Source organism: Chiloscyllium plagiosum, unplaced genomic scaffold (genome assembly GCF_037043375.1).
Source record: "Chiloscyllium plagiosum isolate Xiang-an unplaced genomic scaffold, Cpla_swu_hap1 HiC_scaffold_30, whole genome shotgun sequence".
Classification (NCBI taxonomy): domain Eukaryota; kingdom Metazoa; phylum Chordata; class Chondrichthyes; order Orectolobiformes; family Hemiscylliidae; genus Chiloscyllium; species Chiloscyllium plagiosum.
Window position 1 is genome coordinate 54,008,059 of NW_028270168.1, and position 17,066 is coordinate 54,025,124.

Consider the following 17,066-nt stretch of genomic DNA (forward strand, 5'->3'; position numbering starts at 1 on the left):
TAGGATAACGTGAAGGGAGGGAAATGAGGAAACTGGTGAAATCCACATTGATGCCGTGTGGTGGAGGGTCCCAAGGCGAAAGATGAGGCGTTCTTCCTCCAAATATCAGGTGGTTAAGGTGTGGCGATGGAGGAGGCCCAGGACCTACATGACCTTGGCAGATTGGGAGAGAGAGTTGAAGTGTTCGGTCACGGGGTGGTGGGATTACTTCATGCACGTGTCCCAGAGATGTTCTCTGAAGTGGTCTACAAGTAGGTGTCCCATCTTCCCAGTGTTCAGGAGACCGCATCGGGAGCAGCAGATACAGTAAACAGCACGTGTGCAAGTGCAGGTAAAACTCTGATGGATGTGGAAGGCCCCTTATAGGCCTTGGACGGAGGTGAGAGGGGATGTGTGAGCGCAGGTATTGCAATTCCTGCGGTGGCAGGAGAAGGTGCCAAGAGGGAAGGGTGGGTTGGTGGGGGAGCGTGAACCTGACAAGGGAGTCACTGAGGGAATGGTTTTTACAGAAAGCAGATGGTGTGGGGAGAGAAATATATCTCTGGCGGAGAATGATGTAATGAATACAGAAGTTGGTGGGATGGAAAGTCAGAACCGGGGTGTTCTGACTTGTTGCATTTGGAAGGGTGGGATTCGAGGACAGAGGTGCGGGAAGTGGGTAGGGCAGTTGATGTGGTGTACATGGATTTCAGTAAAGCCTTTGGTAAGGTTCCACATGGTAGGCTCTTTGGAGAAAATGCAGAGGCATGGAATTGAGTGGATTCAGCAGTTTGGATTAGAAACTGGCTTTCTGAAAGAAGGCAGCGAGTGGTGGTTAATGGAAAATATTCAGCCTGGACTCCAGTTACTAGTGGTGTACCACAAGGGATCACTGCTGTTTATCATTATTATAAATGACTTAGACGCAGGCAAAGGTGGATGGATTAGTAAATTTGCAGATGACACTAAAGTCGGTGGAGTAGTGGACAGTGTGGAAGAATGTTACAGGTTGCAGGGGGACTTGGATAAACTGCAGAATTGGGCTGAGAGGTGGCAAATGGAGTTCAATGCAGCTAAATGTGAGGTGATGCACTTTGGGAAGAATAATAGGAAAGCAGAGTACTGGGTCAATGGAACGATTCTCGGTAGTGTGGGTGTGCAGAGGGATCTTGAAGTCCATGTGCAGAGATCCCTGAAAGTTGCCACCCAGGTGGATAGTGCTGTTAAGAAGGTATATGGTGTGTTAGTTTTCATTCGTAGAGGAATTGAGTTCTGCAGCCGCAATATCATGCTGCAACTATACAAAACACTGGTTCCCATATTTCAGGAAGGATGCGAAAGCATTGGAAAAGGTGCAGAGGAGATTTACCAACTGTTGCCTGGTCTGGAGGGAAGGTCTTATGAGGAAAGGCTAAGAGACTTGGATCTGTTATCATTGGAAAGAAGAAGGATAAGAGGGGATTTGATAGAGACATACAAGATGATAAGAGGATTAGATAGGGGAGACAGTGAAAGTCTTTTTCATAGGTTGATGATGTCAGCTTGTATGAGGGGGCATAACTACAAATTGAGGGGTGATAGATTTAAGGCAGAGGTCAGAGGCAGGTTCTTTATGCAGAGAGTGGTAAGGGCGTGGAATGCCCTACCTGCTAATGTGGTCAACTCAGCCACATGAGGGAGATTTAAACAATCCTTAGGTAAACACATGGATGATTTTGGGATAGTGTAGGGGGATGAGCTGAGAATAGTTCACAGATTGGCACAACATTGAGGGCTGAAGGGCCTGTCCTGCGCTGTATTGTTTTATGTTCTATGTTCTAAGTGAGTAAGATGCGCTGGAGGGCATCATCGACTATGTGGTAGGAGAAGTTGCAGTCTTTGAAGATAGAGACCATCTGGTGTGTTCCGTGGTGGAACTGGTCCTCCTGGGAAAAAACAATGACTGCAGATACTGGAAACCAGATTCTGGATTAGTGGTGCTGGAAGAGCACAGCAGTTAAGGCAGCATCCGAGGAGCAGTAAAATCGTCGTTTCGGGCAAAAGCCCTTCATTAGGAATAAAGGCAGAGAGCCTGAAGCGTGGAGAGATAAGCTAGAGGAGGGTGGGGATAGGGAGAAAGTAGCATAGAGTACAATAGGTGAGTGGGGGAGGGGATGAAGGTAATAGGTCGGGGGTGGGGGGAGGGTGGAGTGGATAGGTGGAAAAGAAGATAGGCAGGTGGGACAAGTCATGGGGACAGTGCTGAGCTGGAAGTTTGAAACTGGGGTGAGGTGGGGAGGGGGAAATGAGGAAACTGTTGAAGTCCACATTGATGCCCTGGGGTTGAAGTGTTCCGAGGCGGAAGATGAGGCGTTCTTCCTCCAGGCATCTGGTGGTGAGGGAGCGGCGGTGAAGGAGGCCAGGACCTCCATGTCCTCGGCAGAGTGGGAGGGGGAGTTGAAATGTTGGGCCACAGGGCGGTGTGGTTGATTGGTGTGGGTGTCCCGGAGATGTTCCCAAAAGTGCTCTGCTAGGAGGCGTCCAGTCTCCCCAATGTAGAGGAGACTGCATCGGGTGCAACGGATAGAATAAATATTAGTGGATGTGCAGGTAAAACTTTGATGGATGTGGAAGGCTCCTTTAGGGCCTTGGATGGAGGTGAGGGAGGAGATGTGGGTGCATGTTTTGCAATTCCTGCGGTGGCAGGGGAAGGTGCCAGGATGGGAGGGTGGGTTGTAGGAGGGAGTGGACCTGACCAGGTAGTCACGGAGGGAACGGCCTTTGTGGAAGGCGGAAAGGGGTGGGGAGGGAAATATATCCCTGGTGGTGGGGTCCGTTTGGAGGTGGCAGAAATGTCGGCGGATGATTTGGTTTATGCAAAGGTTGGTAGGGTGGAAGGTGAGCACCAGGGGCGTTCTGTCCTTGTTGCGGTTGGAGGGGGGGTGTCTGAGGGCGGAGGTACGGGATGTGGACGAGATGCGTTGGAGGGCATCTTTAACCACGTGGGAAGGGAAACTGCGGTCTCTAAAGAAGGAGGCCATCTGGTGTGTTCTGTGGTGGAAGTGGTCCTCCTGGGAGCAGATACGGCAGAGGCGGAGCAATTGGGAATACGGGATGGCATTTTTGCAAGCGGTAGGGTGGGAAGAGGTGTAATCCAGGTAGCTGTGGGAGTCGGTGGGTTTGTAAAAAATGTCAGTGTGAAGTCGGTCGTCATTAATGGAAATGGAGAGGTCCAGGAAGGGGAGGGAGGTGTCAGAGATGGTACAGTAAATTTAAGGTCAGGGTGGAATGTGTTGGTGAAGTTGATGAATTGCTCAACCTCTTCGCGGGAGCACGAGGTGGCGCCAATGCAGTCATCAATGTAGCGGAGGAAGAGGTGGGGAGTGGTGCCGGTATAATTACAGAAGATCGACTGTTCTACGGAGCCAACAAAGAGACAGGCATAGCTGGGGCCCATACCTGTGCCCATGGCTACCCCTTTGGTCTGGAGGAAGTGGGAGGATTCGAAGGAGAAATTGTTAAGGGTGAGGACCAGTTCGGCCAAACGAATGAGAGTGTCGGTGGAAGGGTACTGTTGGGGACATCGGGAGAGGAGAAAATGGAGGGCTTGGAGGCCCTGGTCATGGTGGAAGGAGGTGTAGAGGGATTGGATATCCATGGTGAAGATGAGGCATTGGGGAAAACGGAAGTCTTGGAGGAGGTGGAGGGCGTGGGTGGTGTCTCGAACCTATGTGGGGAGTTCCTAGACTAGGGGGGATGGTACAGTGTCGAGGTAGGTAGAGATAAGTTCAGTGGGGCAGGAGCAGACTGAGACAATGGGTCGGCCAGGGTGGTCAGGCTTGTGGATCTTGGGAAGGAGGTAGAACCGGGCAATGTGGGGTTCCCGGACTATGAGGTTGGAAGCTGTGGGTGGGAGATCTCCTGAGGTGATGAGGTTCTGTATGGTCTGGGAGATGATGGTTTGGTGATGGGGGGTGGGGTCATGGTCAAGGGGGCAGTAGGAAGAGGTGTCCTCGAGTTGGCGTTTGGCTTCAGCGGTATAGAGGTCAGTGCGCCAGACAACCACTGCGCCCACTTTATCCGCTGGCTTGATGGTGAGGTTGGGATTGGAGGGCTGTGCATTGTGAGGATGAAAGGTTGGAGTGGGGGAGGGGGGTAGACAGGTTGAGGCGGTTAATGTCCCGGCGGCAATTGGAAATGAAGAGGTCGAGGGCAGGTAATAGGCCAGCGCGGGGTGTGTCCAGGTGGATGCAGTGTGTTGGAGGTGGGTGGAAGTCTTGATTGTGAAAGTAAGCTTGGAGGCGGCGGCAGCGGAAGAAGTGTACGACGTCAGAGCGTGTATTAAATTCATTGATGCGTGGACGGAGGGGGATGAAGGTGAGTCCTTTGCTGAGGACTGATCGTTCGTCCTCAGTGAGGGGAAGGTCTGGAGGGATGGTGAAAACACAGCAGGGCTGGGAGCTGGGATCTGGTGTGGGAGTAGAGCTGGGAGTGGGAGTGGAGCCGATAACTGGAGTGGGTGTAATGGTGGGGGGAATGGGGGTGGAGTCATGAGCTGGGGTGGTGTTCCCCTCAGGGTTCTGGCGACTAGGAATGGTGACAGTGGGATCTGTGGGGTCATGTCAGCAGAATGCAGGTGAGTGGCGTCGGTGGGGGCGGAAATGGTGGCAGTCAAGGCAGTAGGGGTGGCGGAAGTCACTGAGCGTGTGACATCAGCGATGATGTGAGGGGTGGAAGTGATGTCACGTGTGATGCATGAGGAATTGTGAGGGGCGGAAGTGGTTGTGGGAGTGGCCATGATGGGGGCAGAAGTGACATCATCAATCAGCGTGGGGGTGGCAGCTGCACCAGCCGCATGGCTAATGGTGTCCGAGCAGTTCCAGAGGCCGGTGGGAATCTTCTGGAATGTTTGAGGAGCACTGGTTATGGAGGTGGATAGATAAAAGTTGTCAATGTGGACTTCAACAGTTCCTCATTTCCCCTTCCCCCACCTCACCCTAGTTCCAAACTTCCAGCTCAGCACTGTCCCCATGACTTGTCCTACCTGCCTATCTTCTTTTCCACCTATCCACCTGCCCCCAACCTATCACCTTCATCCCCTCCCCCACTCACCTATTGTACTCTATGCTACTTTCTCCCCACCCCCACCCTCCTCTAGCTTAACTCTCCTCGCTTCAGGCTCTCTGCCTTTATTCCTGATGAATGGCTTTTGCCCAAAACGTCAGTTTTACTGCTCCTCGGATGCTGCCTTAACTGCTGTGCTCTTCCAGCACCACTAGTCCAGAATCTGGTCCTCCTGGTAGCAGATGCAGCAGAGGTGGAACAATTGGGAATAAGGGATAGCGTTTTTACAGGAGGTAGGTTGGGAGGAAGTGTAGTCCAGGTAGCTGTGGGAGTCGGTGGGTTTTTAGAAGATGTCCGTGTTGAATCAGTCACCATTGATGGAGATGGAGAGGTCCAGGAAGGGGAGGGAAGTGTCTGACATGATCCTGTTGAATTTAACGTCGGTGTGAAGTTGATGGACTTTTCAACCTCCTTGTGGGAGCCTGAGGTGGCGCCGACACAGTCATCAATGTAGCAGAGGAAAAGGTGGGGTGCCGGTGTAGTTGATGGACTGTTCTACATACACGACGAAGAAACAGACATAGCTGGGTCTCATGTGGATATCTATCGCTACCCCTTTTGTTTGGAGCAACTGGGAGGATTCAAAGGAGAAATTATTTAGAGTGAGGACCAGTTCAGCCAAACGAATGAGACTGTCAGTGAAGGGGTACTTGTGGATACACCGGGAGAGGAAGAAACAGAGGGCTTGGAGGTCCTCATCATGGCGGATGGAGGTGAATAAGAACTGGATGTCCATGGTGAAGATGAGGCGTCGGGGGCCAGGGAAATGAAAGTCTTGGAGGAGGTGGATGGTGTCCCAAATGTATGTGGGGTGTTCCCACAGGTCTTTTATAGCCAAAGTTTACAGTGTGATGTAACTGAAGTTATATATTGAAAAAGACCTGGATTGTTTGTTAAGTCTCTCCACTGTTAGATGGCCAACATGGTCATTCCATAACCACCTGACGAAGGAGCCACGCTCCGAAAACTAGTGCTTCCAATTAAACCTGGTGTTGTCTGATTTTTAACTATCTTCAAAATATTTGTTAATTTTCTGCAAAGAGCAAAAGAAGCTGACTCTAGAATCTGTACTGTATTGATGTCCACCTGCCTAAGAGCCAGTCAAAGAATTGTTGTCCTGACCCACACAGCCTTGGAACAACTGACGTTGTGGTGTTTGCACATTCTCCCCATGTCTGTGTGGATTTCCTTCGGGTACCCCATTTTCCTCCCACAGTTCAAAGAAATGCATATTAGGTGGATTGGCCATGCTAAATTGCCCATAATTTTCAGAGATGTGAAGGTTAGCTGTATTAGCCATGGGAAATGCAGGGTTACAGGGATTGGGTGGGGGATTGAGTTTAGGTGGGATGTTCTTCAAAGAGCTGGTGTGGACTTATTGGGCCGAATGGCCTGTTTCCACACTGTAGGGTTTCTATGATTCTGTGAACTTTGAGTTTTAAAAAAAGATCATCAGTCTACCTCTGGGCAGAGCTGTCTTGAGCACATGCCACTGTGACCATAAGTCTGTAACAATCTTCCCCCATCCCTTGAACAAAGCAACTGTCTAAGTACAAGTCACGGTGAGTTCCAGCAAATTGTTTTAAAACTGCTACTTCTCCTTCCACAGATTCCTTGATTCAAAGTAATATCCTTTTCTCATTTTGGTCCACAATCAAAAAGTAAAAAAAAAATGAAAAGATAAGGTCTTTACACTATCTTTGACTATCTGACTTTTCCAGTCAATATTATAGATTAAAACCTCCCATTATTGTCACTGTGCCTTTCTGACAAACTCTCAATATTTTTTCCTTATGACTCACCATACTATGTGGTTATTGTGAGGGGACCTGTAAAACACTCCCAAAGTGACTCTGCTCTTTATCATCTTTCATTTCTACCCAAACTTTTCCATATCTTGGTTTCCTGAACTTAGGTCATTCCTCTTTATTGTGCTAATACCATCACTAACTAATAAGTCATTCTCCACCTATTCTTACTTCTCTATCATTCCTAAAAATCCTATCCCCTTCAATGTTCTGGTGCCAATCCATGTCATCCTTCAGCCATGTCTCTCTATTGGCTACTAGATCATATTTATGAATTTCTGTTTGCACTCTTAGTTCATCTATTTTGTTTTGAGTGCTATAGAGATGGAGTGCTTTCAGCTTTATCCTTTTACTCTCTTTATAAATTCTGCTCTATCTGTTGATTTTGATCTTAGATTTTTGCTTTCTATCCTTTTGTCATGGTCTATTTATCATTTCCCATATTTAATACCTCTCTTTGGGCTTGAGAGTACTCTTTGATTTATCACGTTTTCCAGATTTGATCCTTTGCCCACAATATTCAGTTTAAGATCCTCTCTGTTTCCTTACCTGGTCATGAAGTTAACAAAAACACTGGCCCCAACATGATTCATGTGGAGACAAACCATCGGTACAGATCCCACTTGCACAGGGACTAATGCCACTGCCCCACAAATTGAAACCCACTTCTCCTAGCCAGTCTTGTGGCTACATATTCTGTTGCCTTATTTCGTTGGCATTACGCCAATTAGCATGTTGCTTCAGTAATTAGCAGAGATTATAACCTTTGAAGTTCTTCTTAATTTGGCACTTAGCTGCTCATACTGTCTATGCACAACCTCCTTGTGCTGCCTATCTCATTGATATATGGACCATGATGACTGGATCCCATCTTTCCTATTGCAGTTTCATTTCCAGCCCAGAGAAGTTGATCCAAACCCTGACACTCTGCAGGCAACACATATGCACTCTCTGTCTCCCACAATGTCAACCTCCCTCATTATACTGTCCCCTACTAAATTACACTCCTTCTTACTCATGAGTGACTTCTTGTATCATGGTGCCATGGTCAGTTAGTGCATTCTGCCCAAGGAACTTAAACTACTTCTAATTGGACAAAAAAAAACGCAAAGCTATACCTTCAGTCCATATCACAAAACCAGAGACACTGGTTCCATTCCTCTTCCTGGCCACTGAGCCAGACTGTCTGCCACCTTGACTTTGGGACTAACTCAGAACTGCACATACAAGTCCATATCCTCACAGTGACTAAACGTCAGCTATCAACACACAGCCCATCAAATCCTCATCCAGGCTTTTGTTTCCTCCAGATTCATTTATTCCAATGTTAGCTTCCCATTGTCCACGTGCCTTAACAACAACTTGTATTTACAGAGCGCTTCTAAAATCAATGTCCAAAGTTGTTTCACAGAGCCATTGTAAAACAAACTATGTTACTATGATCAAGCTACATAATCGTAAATTGCACAGAAGTGGGAAGAACAGCTATTATATGTGATTCTCTAGCTATGTTTAGATGGATAGTTAGAGTGGAACCAGGTGAGTGCAGTCCCACCCAGCAGTATGATACTGAGAGGCATTGGAAGAGGGTGGTATTGTCAGCTCTGTCAAAGGCTGCAGACGGGCCAAAAGAAAATCAGAGGGATTATTTACCTTTGTGTCAATCATAAATGATTTCATAAAGCAATGCTTTTAAAAACTCTTGTTATATGACCATGGAATCTTCTCCAAGCCTGTAATTTTATGTGAACTCTGTGTTCCTTAAACTTTGGCCTCTGAGCTTGTCCTCCTACTCTCCATCTGCCAATGGCCCGTGTACCCTCTTGGGTTATAGAATTTCCTCCTTCAATCTCCTCTACATCGCCCTCCTTTCAGACTTTTTTTTTAAAAACTGCCTCTTCAACTAAGCTTTAATTCATTGATCATGATATCTATGACATTAACTTAACATCAACTTTGGCTCAACGGCTTTCTTGTGACGTACCTTATGATGTTTTACAACATTAAAGATGCTTATGGGCAAGTTGTGTTTGAGTGGAGCAATGACAATATTCAAGGAACTTAACAGCATCCAGGAAAGTGAAGATTGATTCAACTAAATGTAAATATTTCTGAAAAGTTCAGGTCAGGTAGCATTTGCAGAGAAAACGAATTAATGTTACTATTTGATGAACTTCTTTCAATCAGATTATCCTGTCTCCATAATGTAACCCTTGAGCACTGATATAATAGTGAATCTACATTACTTTCTCTCAAAGACAATTCTATCTTCCCTGAAGTCCATTAATGTAATCTACATCCTCAGATGTACAACTGCATTTTGCATATGCAATATTCTGGAGCTGTCTGCAGGTATCTCATCTTCAGTACTTTAAGGTTGGCTGAGTGCCATTGTGAAACAGGCTGGATACCATTGTGAGATTGCCTTTGACCAATGTTTGTCAGTTGGCGCCTGTGTGCTCAAATGTGGCTCTGACCATCTGTTATCAAGTCCTAGAATACTTTAACGTAGGAACTGCCATTCAGCCCAATGAATCTTGGATAATATATTTCTCTAGAAACTACTAGGTCTCCTCTTCTCACTCCATCTTCCTTATGTTGAACTTTCTAAATAAAATATCCCATTGCTTTTCATTTTTAACTATTGTGTGATGGAACCCATTTCCTCTTTCATTTTGCTGACATGATTCACCCTGTTTCCAGTATATTAGTGGCTGTATGATTGATAGTCTGTCTCATGGCTGATGTATATAGGTCAAACAGGGTCTGAAATTGTTAATAGTGAGGAATACCACCCTTGGGAAAGACAGTTTAGGATTGTGAAAGAATGAGACCTACATCTGGTCCCTACTCCGCTTTTGTAACAACATCAATCATATCAATGTAACCAATAGCTAGTTGCTAGCATGCAATAAACCACTTTGTTAACTGCAAGAGCTTTCTCTAGTTAGACCAATAAATGGTTTTCCTCGACTGCTGTGCCCTGTAGTTCCCTACACTTAACAGAGGATGGTAGGTACCTTCATCATGAACTTCTAGCAATCAGATTATCCTGTCTCCATAATGTAGTGAGAGTCAGACTCTCTATCCAGGTTGGAGCAATGTGAATTAGGCCCTCTCCCTGATTGGTGTGAGAGTAGGCTGTCTCTCCTGGTTGGTGCATGTCAGCTTTCTCTCTCCTAATTGGTGCATTTATGGTTGTACCATTTCAACTAGATAATACAGGCAATGATAATTTTCTCATCATGTCTAATTTTGGATTGGGCAAAGTGCTTGTCCTATACATTTCCAACAATCAGTGGCCTGTCAACACAACTTTGAGAGTGGGGTGCTGGAAAAGCACAGCAGACGAGGCAGCATCCAAATTCCTGATGTAGGGCTTAAGCCCAAAACATCGATTCTCCTGCTCCCTGGATACTACCTGACCTGCTGTGCTTTTCCAGCACCCCACTCTCGACTCTGATCTCCAGCATCTGCAGTTCTCACTTTCTCCTAGTTGATAACACAAATTGAATGTTGCTGAAAAGAGAGCATGTTGCCAAAACCTGTAGGGTTTTTTTAAACTAAAACACATTTGCCACGGAGAAAGCCGGTTACTACAGATTCCCAAAGCCCATAGGTAATTCAGAAAATTTAGGAATATTAAACAATACCTTTTGTATTCAGTGACCTGCAATTTGGCGGCACTTACTAAACCTGCGAAGAAACAACTTGAGGTAATCAATTGAGTTGTAGCCTTGCAAATGTATGTTTACTGGAAGCAACATAGTCAAGAACTTGTTCTCCACAAACAAAAGCAATATTTTCAAACCTTTCACTTTCTGAATTACCTGGAATCTCGGGAACCCATTACAAAGCCTCAGCCAATTACTTGCCAACGAATTCACATCCCTTTTCTCCTGTAGCATAAATTATTGTAAATTGTTGAAATTTGGAATTCTTGCATTTGTTCTGACATGTAAAGCTTTGTTGATCAGTTTCATTTCTGCAACTTCCAATAAGGTAAACTCAAGTTATACAGTTCAATTATGCCACCACATATTTAAATAAAATTGTTATTTGGATCATGACCAAGGATATACCTGGGCAATAATCCAGTGTAGCTAGCTTGTGGCATGAGACAAACTGGTGAGCAACTGCATTATGGTCAAACATGAAAGTAAAGATTACATTCGAGTTCACTACTACCAAATTCTTTCCTACTTATTACCACACATTTTAAATATTTCCAAGCAAGTTGATCTGGTTTTGCTATCAGTAATATGAGGATCAGAAACATATCTCTAGCATTTTGGATGTAGGTTTGCTCGCTGAGTTGAAAAGTTCATTTCCAGACATTTCGTTGCCTTACTAGATAACATCTTCAGTGGGCCTCATGCGAAGCAATGCTGAAAATTCCTGCTTTCTATTTATAAGTTTGGGTTTCTTTGGGTTGGTGATGTCACTTCCTGTTCCTTTTCTCAGGGGGTGGTAGATGGAGTCTAACTCGATGTGTTTGTTGATAAGAGTTCCGGTTGGAATGCCATGCTTCTAGGAATTCTCGTGCGTGTCTCTGTTTGGCTCGTCCCAGGATGAATGTGTTGTCCCAGTTGAAGTGGTGTCCTTCCTCATCTATATGTGAAAATACTAGCCACAAAAAGACATGACCCTCTCTCACTAGTATCCTCACATACGGATGAGGAAGGATATCACTTCGACTGGGACAACACATCCATCCTAGGACGAGCCAAACAAAGACACGCACGAGAATTCCAAGAAGCATGGCATTCCAACCGGAACTCTTATCAAAACACACATTGAGTTAGACCCCATCTAGCATTCCCTGAGAAAAGGAACAGGAAGTGACTTCACTACCAGAAATGACATCACCAACCCAAAGAAACCCAAACATATAAATAGAAAGCAGGAATTTTCAGCATTGCTTCGCATGAGGCCAATGAAGATGTTACCTAGTAAGGTAATGCAACGTCTGGAAATGAACCTTTCAGCTCAGCAAGCAGACCTACATCCAAAACCTCAACCTGAGCAAAACATTTCTCAAAACTCACTAATATCTCCAGCATTTTTGAGGAATTTTAAATCTAGAGGAACAGTGACAGAAAATGCAGTGTTTCCTCTTTAGAACGTTTGGCGAACTGAAGAATGTAACAGTGATTCCAGTAAAGTGATCCTGTGGTGAAGGATTCAACTTTTGGTTGGAGACAGGTTAAACTGAGAATGCTAAGAAGATGGGAAGCCTTAGGGAGCTTACTGCTTGGTAATGGAATTTTGATTCTAGATAGAATATGTGGATGGTGAAAAAATAAGTAGATAGGATTAATCCTATCAAAAATAGACTCCTAGGTAGACATGAACTTTTCCGATGCTAAATTATTTTACACTTTTTCCATCTGTAGTATAAATATATTTTGATAGATAAATATGTTTATAAATACATCGGTTTTGTATTGGTTAAGCAATGTTTATGGATGCAAGGATTTTCATGTTTTTCTACCATGTTTCAGTAACCAGAAGCTAGGATTCAGAGACAGAATGAAGATGAATAGTCCAAGAATTCAGAGCATGAGGAGCAAGCAGGCTTCAGCCCCAAGTATCCAGCGCTCACCCAGTACAGAGAATGCAACACAGGTCAGCCCCACTAAGGTGCAGAAGAGCTGGAGTTTCAACGACAGAACCCGTTTCCGAGCATCACTCCGATTAAAACCCAGAACAACTGTGGAAAGTAAGAAGAGAGAAATCTCTGACGCATACTTGAACAAATTAATATTGGGAGGGAAGAGAGATTAGCGGTTTCAGGAAACTTGAAAGTGGATAAATTCACAGGCCTAGATGACATGTAGGCTGGTTTCTGTAGGAGGCAACAGAGGAGATTGCAGTGGCTCGGACTTAATTTTCAAATCCTCTCTGGACACAGAAGGGGTTCCAGAAAACTGGAGCTCAGCTAATGTGATACATTATTCAAGAAGGATGGTAGGTATTAAAACTACTGGAAAAACAATCCGAAGTTCAGACTTAATCTCTACTTGCACAGGTCAGGATTAATCAAGGATAGTCAGCATGGTTGTATTGGGGGAGATCATATCTCATAAATTTGATTGATTTTTTTAAGAAGGTCAATGAGGGTAATGTCGTTGATGTAGTCTGCTTGGATTTCATTAGGTCTCACCTGGCAGATTGGTTAAGAAGCTAAGAGTCTTTGGGATTCAGTGTAAATTTGACCCAAAATTAGCTTAATGGGCAGAAAGCGGGGGGCGGGGGGGGGGGGGGTGGGGGGGTGTGGTGATCAATGTATCACAGGTCTCAGTGCTCGGCCCTTGCTGTTTGTAGTATATATTAATGATCTAGACATGAATGTAAGAGGTTGATCAGTAGGTTCGCAGATGGGAAAGACGTTAATAGTGAGGAGGAAAGCTTTAGACTGTTGGATGACATAGATGGGCTGGTCAGAAAAGCTGAACAGTGGCAAGTGGAATTTAGTCCTGAAAAGTGTGAGGTGATATATTTTGGGAAGACTAACAAGGCAAGAGACTAGATGTTGAATGGTAGGACCCTCCTAAGCGCAAGGCATCAGAGAGACTTTAGTGTACGTCTTTAGAGATCTTTGAAATCAACAGGTATGGCAGATACAGTAGTTAAGAGTTCATGTAAGATACTTGCCTTTATTGGTAAGGCATTGGATAGAAGAACATGGAGGTTGTGGTGAGGCTATATACAATATACAGGGAATATTGTGAGTGGTTCTGGAAAGATAGGATGTAATTCCTTTGGAGGGAGTGCAGAAGAGATTCACCAGGATGTTGCCTGAGCTGGAGTGATTCAGTTATGAAGAGAGGCTAGATAGGCTGGGATCAGTTTCCATAGAGCACAAAAGGCTGCTGAGTGATTTGATAGGTGTGTATAAAGTTCTGAGGGGAATATCACAGAGTGGATATTAAGAAATCTTTCCTCTCAGTAGAGAGATCAATAACCAGAGAGTGCAGTTTTAAGGAAACATGGAGGAGGTTTAGCTGGGCTTTAAGGATTTATTGCTTTACCCAGGGGTTTGTGGGTACCTTGGACTCACTGCCTGAAAGGATGGTAGAGGCAGGAACTCTCAAGACATTTAAGAGCTGTTTAGATGAGCACTCAAAACAACATAGCTCACAGGGATACTGACTAAATTCTGAAAAAGGGGTTTAGAATAATGGATGTTCAGTGACTGGTGCAGGCACAATGTGCTGAAGGAGCTATTTCCATACTGTAAAAATCCTATGACTCTGTGACAGTGTGGAAATCCTGCCTGAGTTATCAATTTAGACCTTGAAACAAGTAACTAGCTACCTGAGCACTCTGAATGTATCTAAGCTGATCTTGCTTCATATTGACATTGTTGGCTCACTCTACTTATGCATGATGAGCTGAGATGGCCAGCAGAGGAGGGAAGGAACAAATTTCAAGATCTGGAATGTAGTCGAGCTATAGCTCTTTGAGATGTTGATTACCAATTCATGGAAGCTTGAAGCATGGAGCAGTTTTGAGCTCAGAATAAGAAAGTTGTAAGGCCTGAGAGGCTCAGAGCAAACACCAGCTAGGTCCTTTCATTTTATAATTTTTCAGTCCTAATGCAGTTTGTGGACATTTGCAATTGATGGACTGACTGCTAGCGGCCTTGGCACTGCCAGTTGATTAGATCATGGGCATTCTGTGGTCTATTGCATAGAACCGTAATCCTGAATGAACGCATGAAGTGATGCATTTGTGAGGTCAAAGCTGAGCGTGGGTTGGTTGTTGATGCAATAGGGAGACACTTTTGTTTTTGTGCAGGGAAGATCATGTCTTAGAAACCTAATAGAATTCTTTGAGAAGGTGACAACGTTGATTAATGAGGGAAGGGATGTAGATGTCATATACATGGACTTCAGTAAGGCGTTTGATAACGTTACCCATGGTAGGCTGATGGAGAAAGTGAAGTCACACAGGGTCCATGGTGTTCTAGCCAAGTGGATAGAGAACTGCCTGGTCAACAGAAGACAGAGTAGTAATGAAATGGAGTTCCTCAAAATGGAGACCTGTGACCAGTGGTGTTCCACAGGGATCCATGCTGGGACCACTGTTGTTTGAGATATACGTAAATGGTTTGGAGGCTGGTGTAGGTTGCCCGATTAGCAAGTTTGTAGATGACACTAAAATTGGTGGAGTAGCAGATAATGAAGGGGACTGTCAGAGAATACAGCAGAATATAGTTAGTTTGGAGAGTTGGGCAGAGAAATGGCAGATGGAGTTCTATCCAGACAAATGCAAGATGATGCATTTTGGAAAATCCAATTCAAGAGTGAACTATACAGTAAATGGAAAAGTCCTGGAGAAAATTGATGTACAGGGATATCTGGATGTTCAGGTCCATTGTTCCCTGAAGTTGGCGACACAGGTCAGAAGAGTGGTCAAGAAAGCATACGGCATGCTTTCCTTCATTGGAAGCAAGAGCTGGCAGGTCATGTTACAGTTGTATAAGACTTTGATTCGGCCACATTTGAAATACTGTGTACAGTTCTGTTTGCCACATTATCAAAAGGATGTGGATGCTTTGGAGAGAGTGCAGAGGAGGTTCGCCAGTATATTGCCTGATATGTCGAGTGCTAGTTATGAAGAGAGGCTGAGTAGATTAGGATTATTTTCATTAAAAAGCTGGCGGCTGAGGGAGGAATCTGATTGAGGTCTACAGAATCATGAGAGGGTGTAGACAGGGTGGATAGCAAGTAGGTTTTTCCCAGAGTGGGGGACTCAATTACTTGGGGTCACCAGTTAAAAGTGAGAAATGAAAAGTTTAGGGGAGAGATGCATGGAAAGTTCTTCACACAGAGGGTGGTGGGTGCCTGGAATGCATTGCTAGCAGAGGTGATGGAGGCAGGAATGACAGATACATGAATGGGCAGGGAGCAAAGTGATACAGACCCTTAGAAAATAGTTGACAAGTTTAGAAAGAGATAGATAGGGCGGTACGGTGGCTCAGTGGTTAGCACTGCTGCCTCACAGTGCCAGGGACCCGGGCTTGATTCCCACCTCGGGCGACTGTCTGTGTGGAGTTTGCACATTCTCCCCATCTCTGCGTGGGTTTCCTCCGGGTACTCCAGTTTCATTCCACAATCCAAAGATGTGCAGGTCAGGTGAATTGGCCAAGCTAAATTGCCCATAGTGATAGGTGCATTAGTCAGGGGTAAATGTAGGGTAGCAGAATGCGTCTGGGTGGGTTACTCTTTGGAGGGTTGGCGTGGACTTGTTGGGCCAGAGGGCTTGTTTCCATACTGTAGGGAATCTAATCTGGATCGGCGCAGGCTTGGAGGGCCAAACGGCCAGTTCCTGTGCTGAACTTTCTTTGTTCTTTGTTTTGTTCTTTGATGTACATGGCCATGCTCTACCGAGCTCGGATTATTTCTTGCAACATGGAGTGCCTGAAACAGTAAGTACTCCATTTTACAGGTTGATAGAATCATAGAAATTGCAGAATAGAAGGAGACCATTCAGTTTATGCTAGCTTAAACTAGATCTACCAGCTTCACTACTCGTGATTCTTTAATCCACATTCACTTTCTTGCTTTTGTGCAAATACTTATTAAATTTCTGGAACCATTTTTGGGGTTCCCATGAAGTCTCAGGTTGTCAAGAAGTTCTTTAGTTTTGATGACATTTTTATACCCTGCATAATAATTGTCAAATGAATTGTTATTCTTTGGGTATACGTTTTTCAAGGGGAAGAGGATACCAGGAAAAGAGTACGGCTTATTTTAGGGATCAAGGGGACAGTTGTGCATGGGGCCAGAGGACATTGGTGGGGTGTTAAATGACTACTTCGTACCTGCCTTCACTCAGGAGTAGTAGTAGTATATTAGGAGGGAAAGTGTTGGAGAACATTCTGATGGAGGGAATTAATCTCCATTTGGGGAGGCAAGGTTTGACTACGGATAGTCAGCATAGTGTTGTCAGAGAGAAGTGATGCCTAACAAATTTGATAGAATTTTTCGATGAGGTTATTGGTGTTCATAGAATCATAGAATCCCTGCATTGTAGAAGCAGGCCATTTGGCCCATCTAGTCCACACTGACTCTCCAAATACCATCCCAACCCAGATCCACCCCCCTACTCTATCACTGTAACTGTGCATTTCCTGTGGACAGTCGACCTAACCTGCACATCTTTGGA

At 45.0% G+C, this 17,066-nt stretch overlaps 1 protein-coding gene across 1 annotated transcript in view; it reads left to right on the plus strand.

Annotated features, from left to right (window-relative positions):
• kcnq4 (potassium voltage-gated channel, KQT-like subfamily, member 4) overlaps positions 1 to 17,066 on the plus strand; it is a 789,375-nt gene that overhangs the window by 703,345 nt on the left and 68,964 nt on the right. Inside the window, exon 10 of the mRNA XM_043717965.2 lies at positions 12,395 to 12,612. Within this exon, the coding sequence (XP_043573900.1) occupies positions 12,395 to 12,612 (218 nt within the window). The remainder of the gene's footprint in view (positions 1 to 12,394; positions 12,613 to 17,066) is intronic.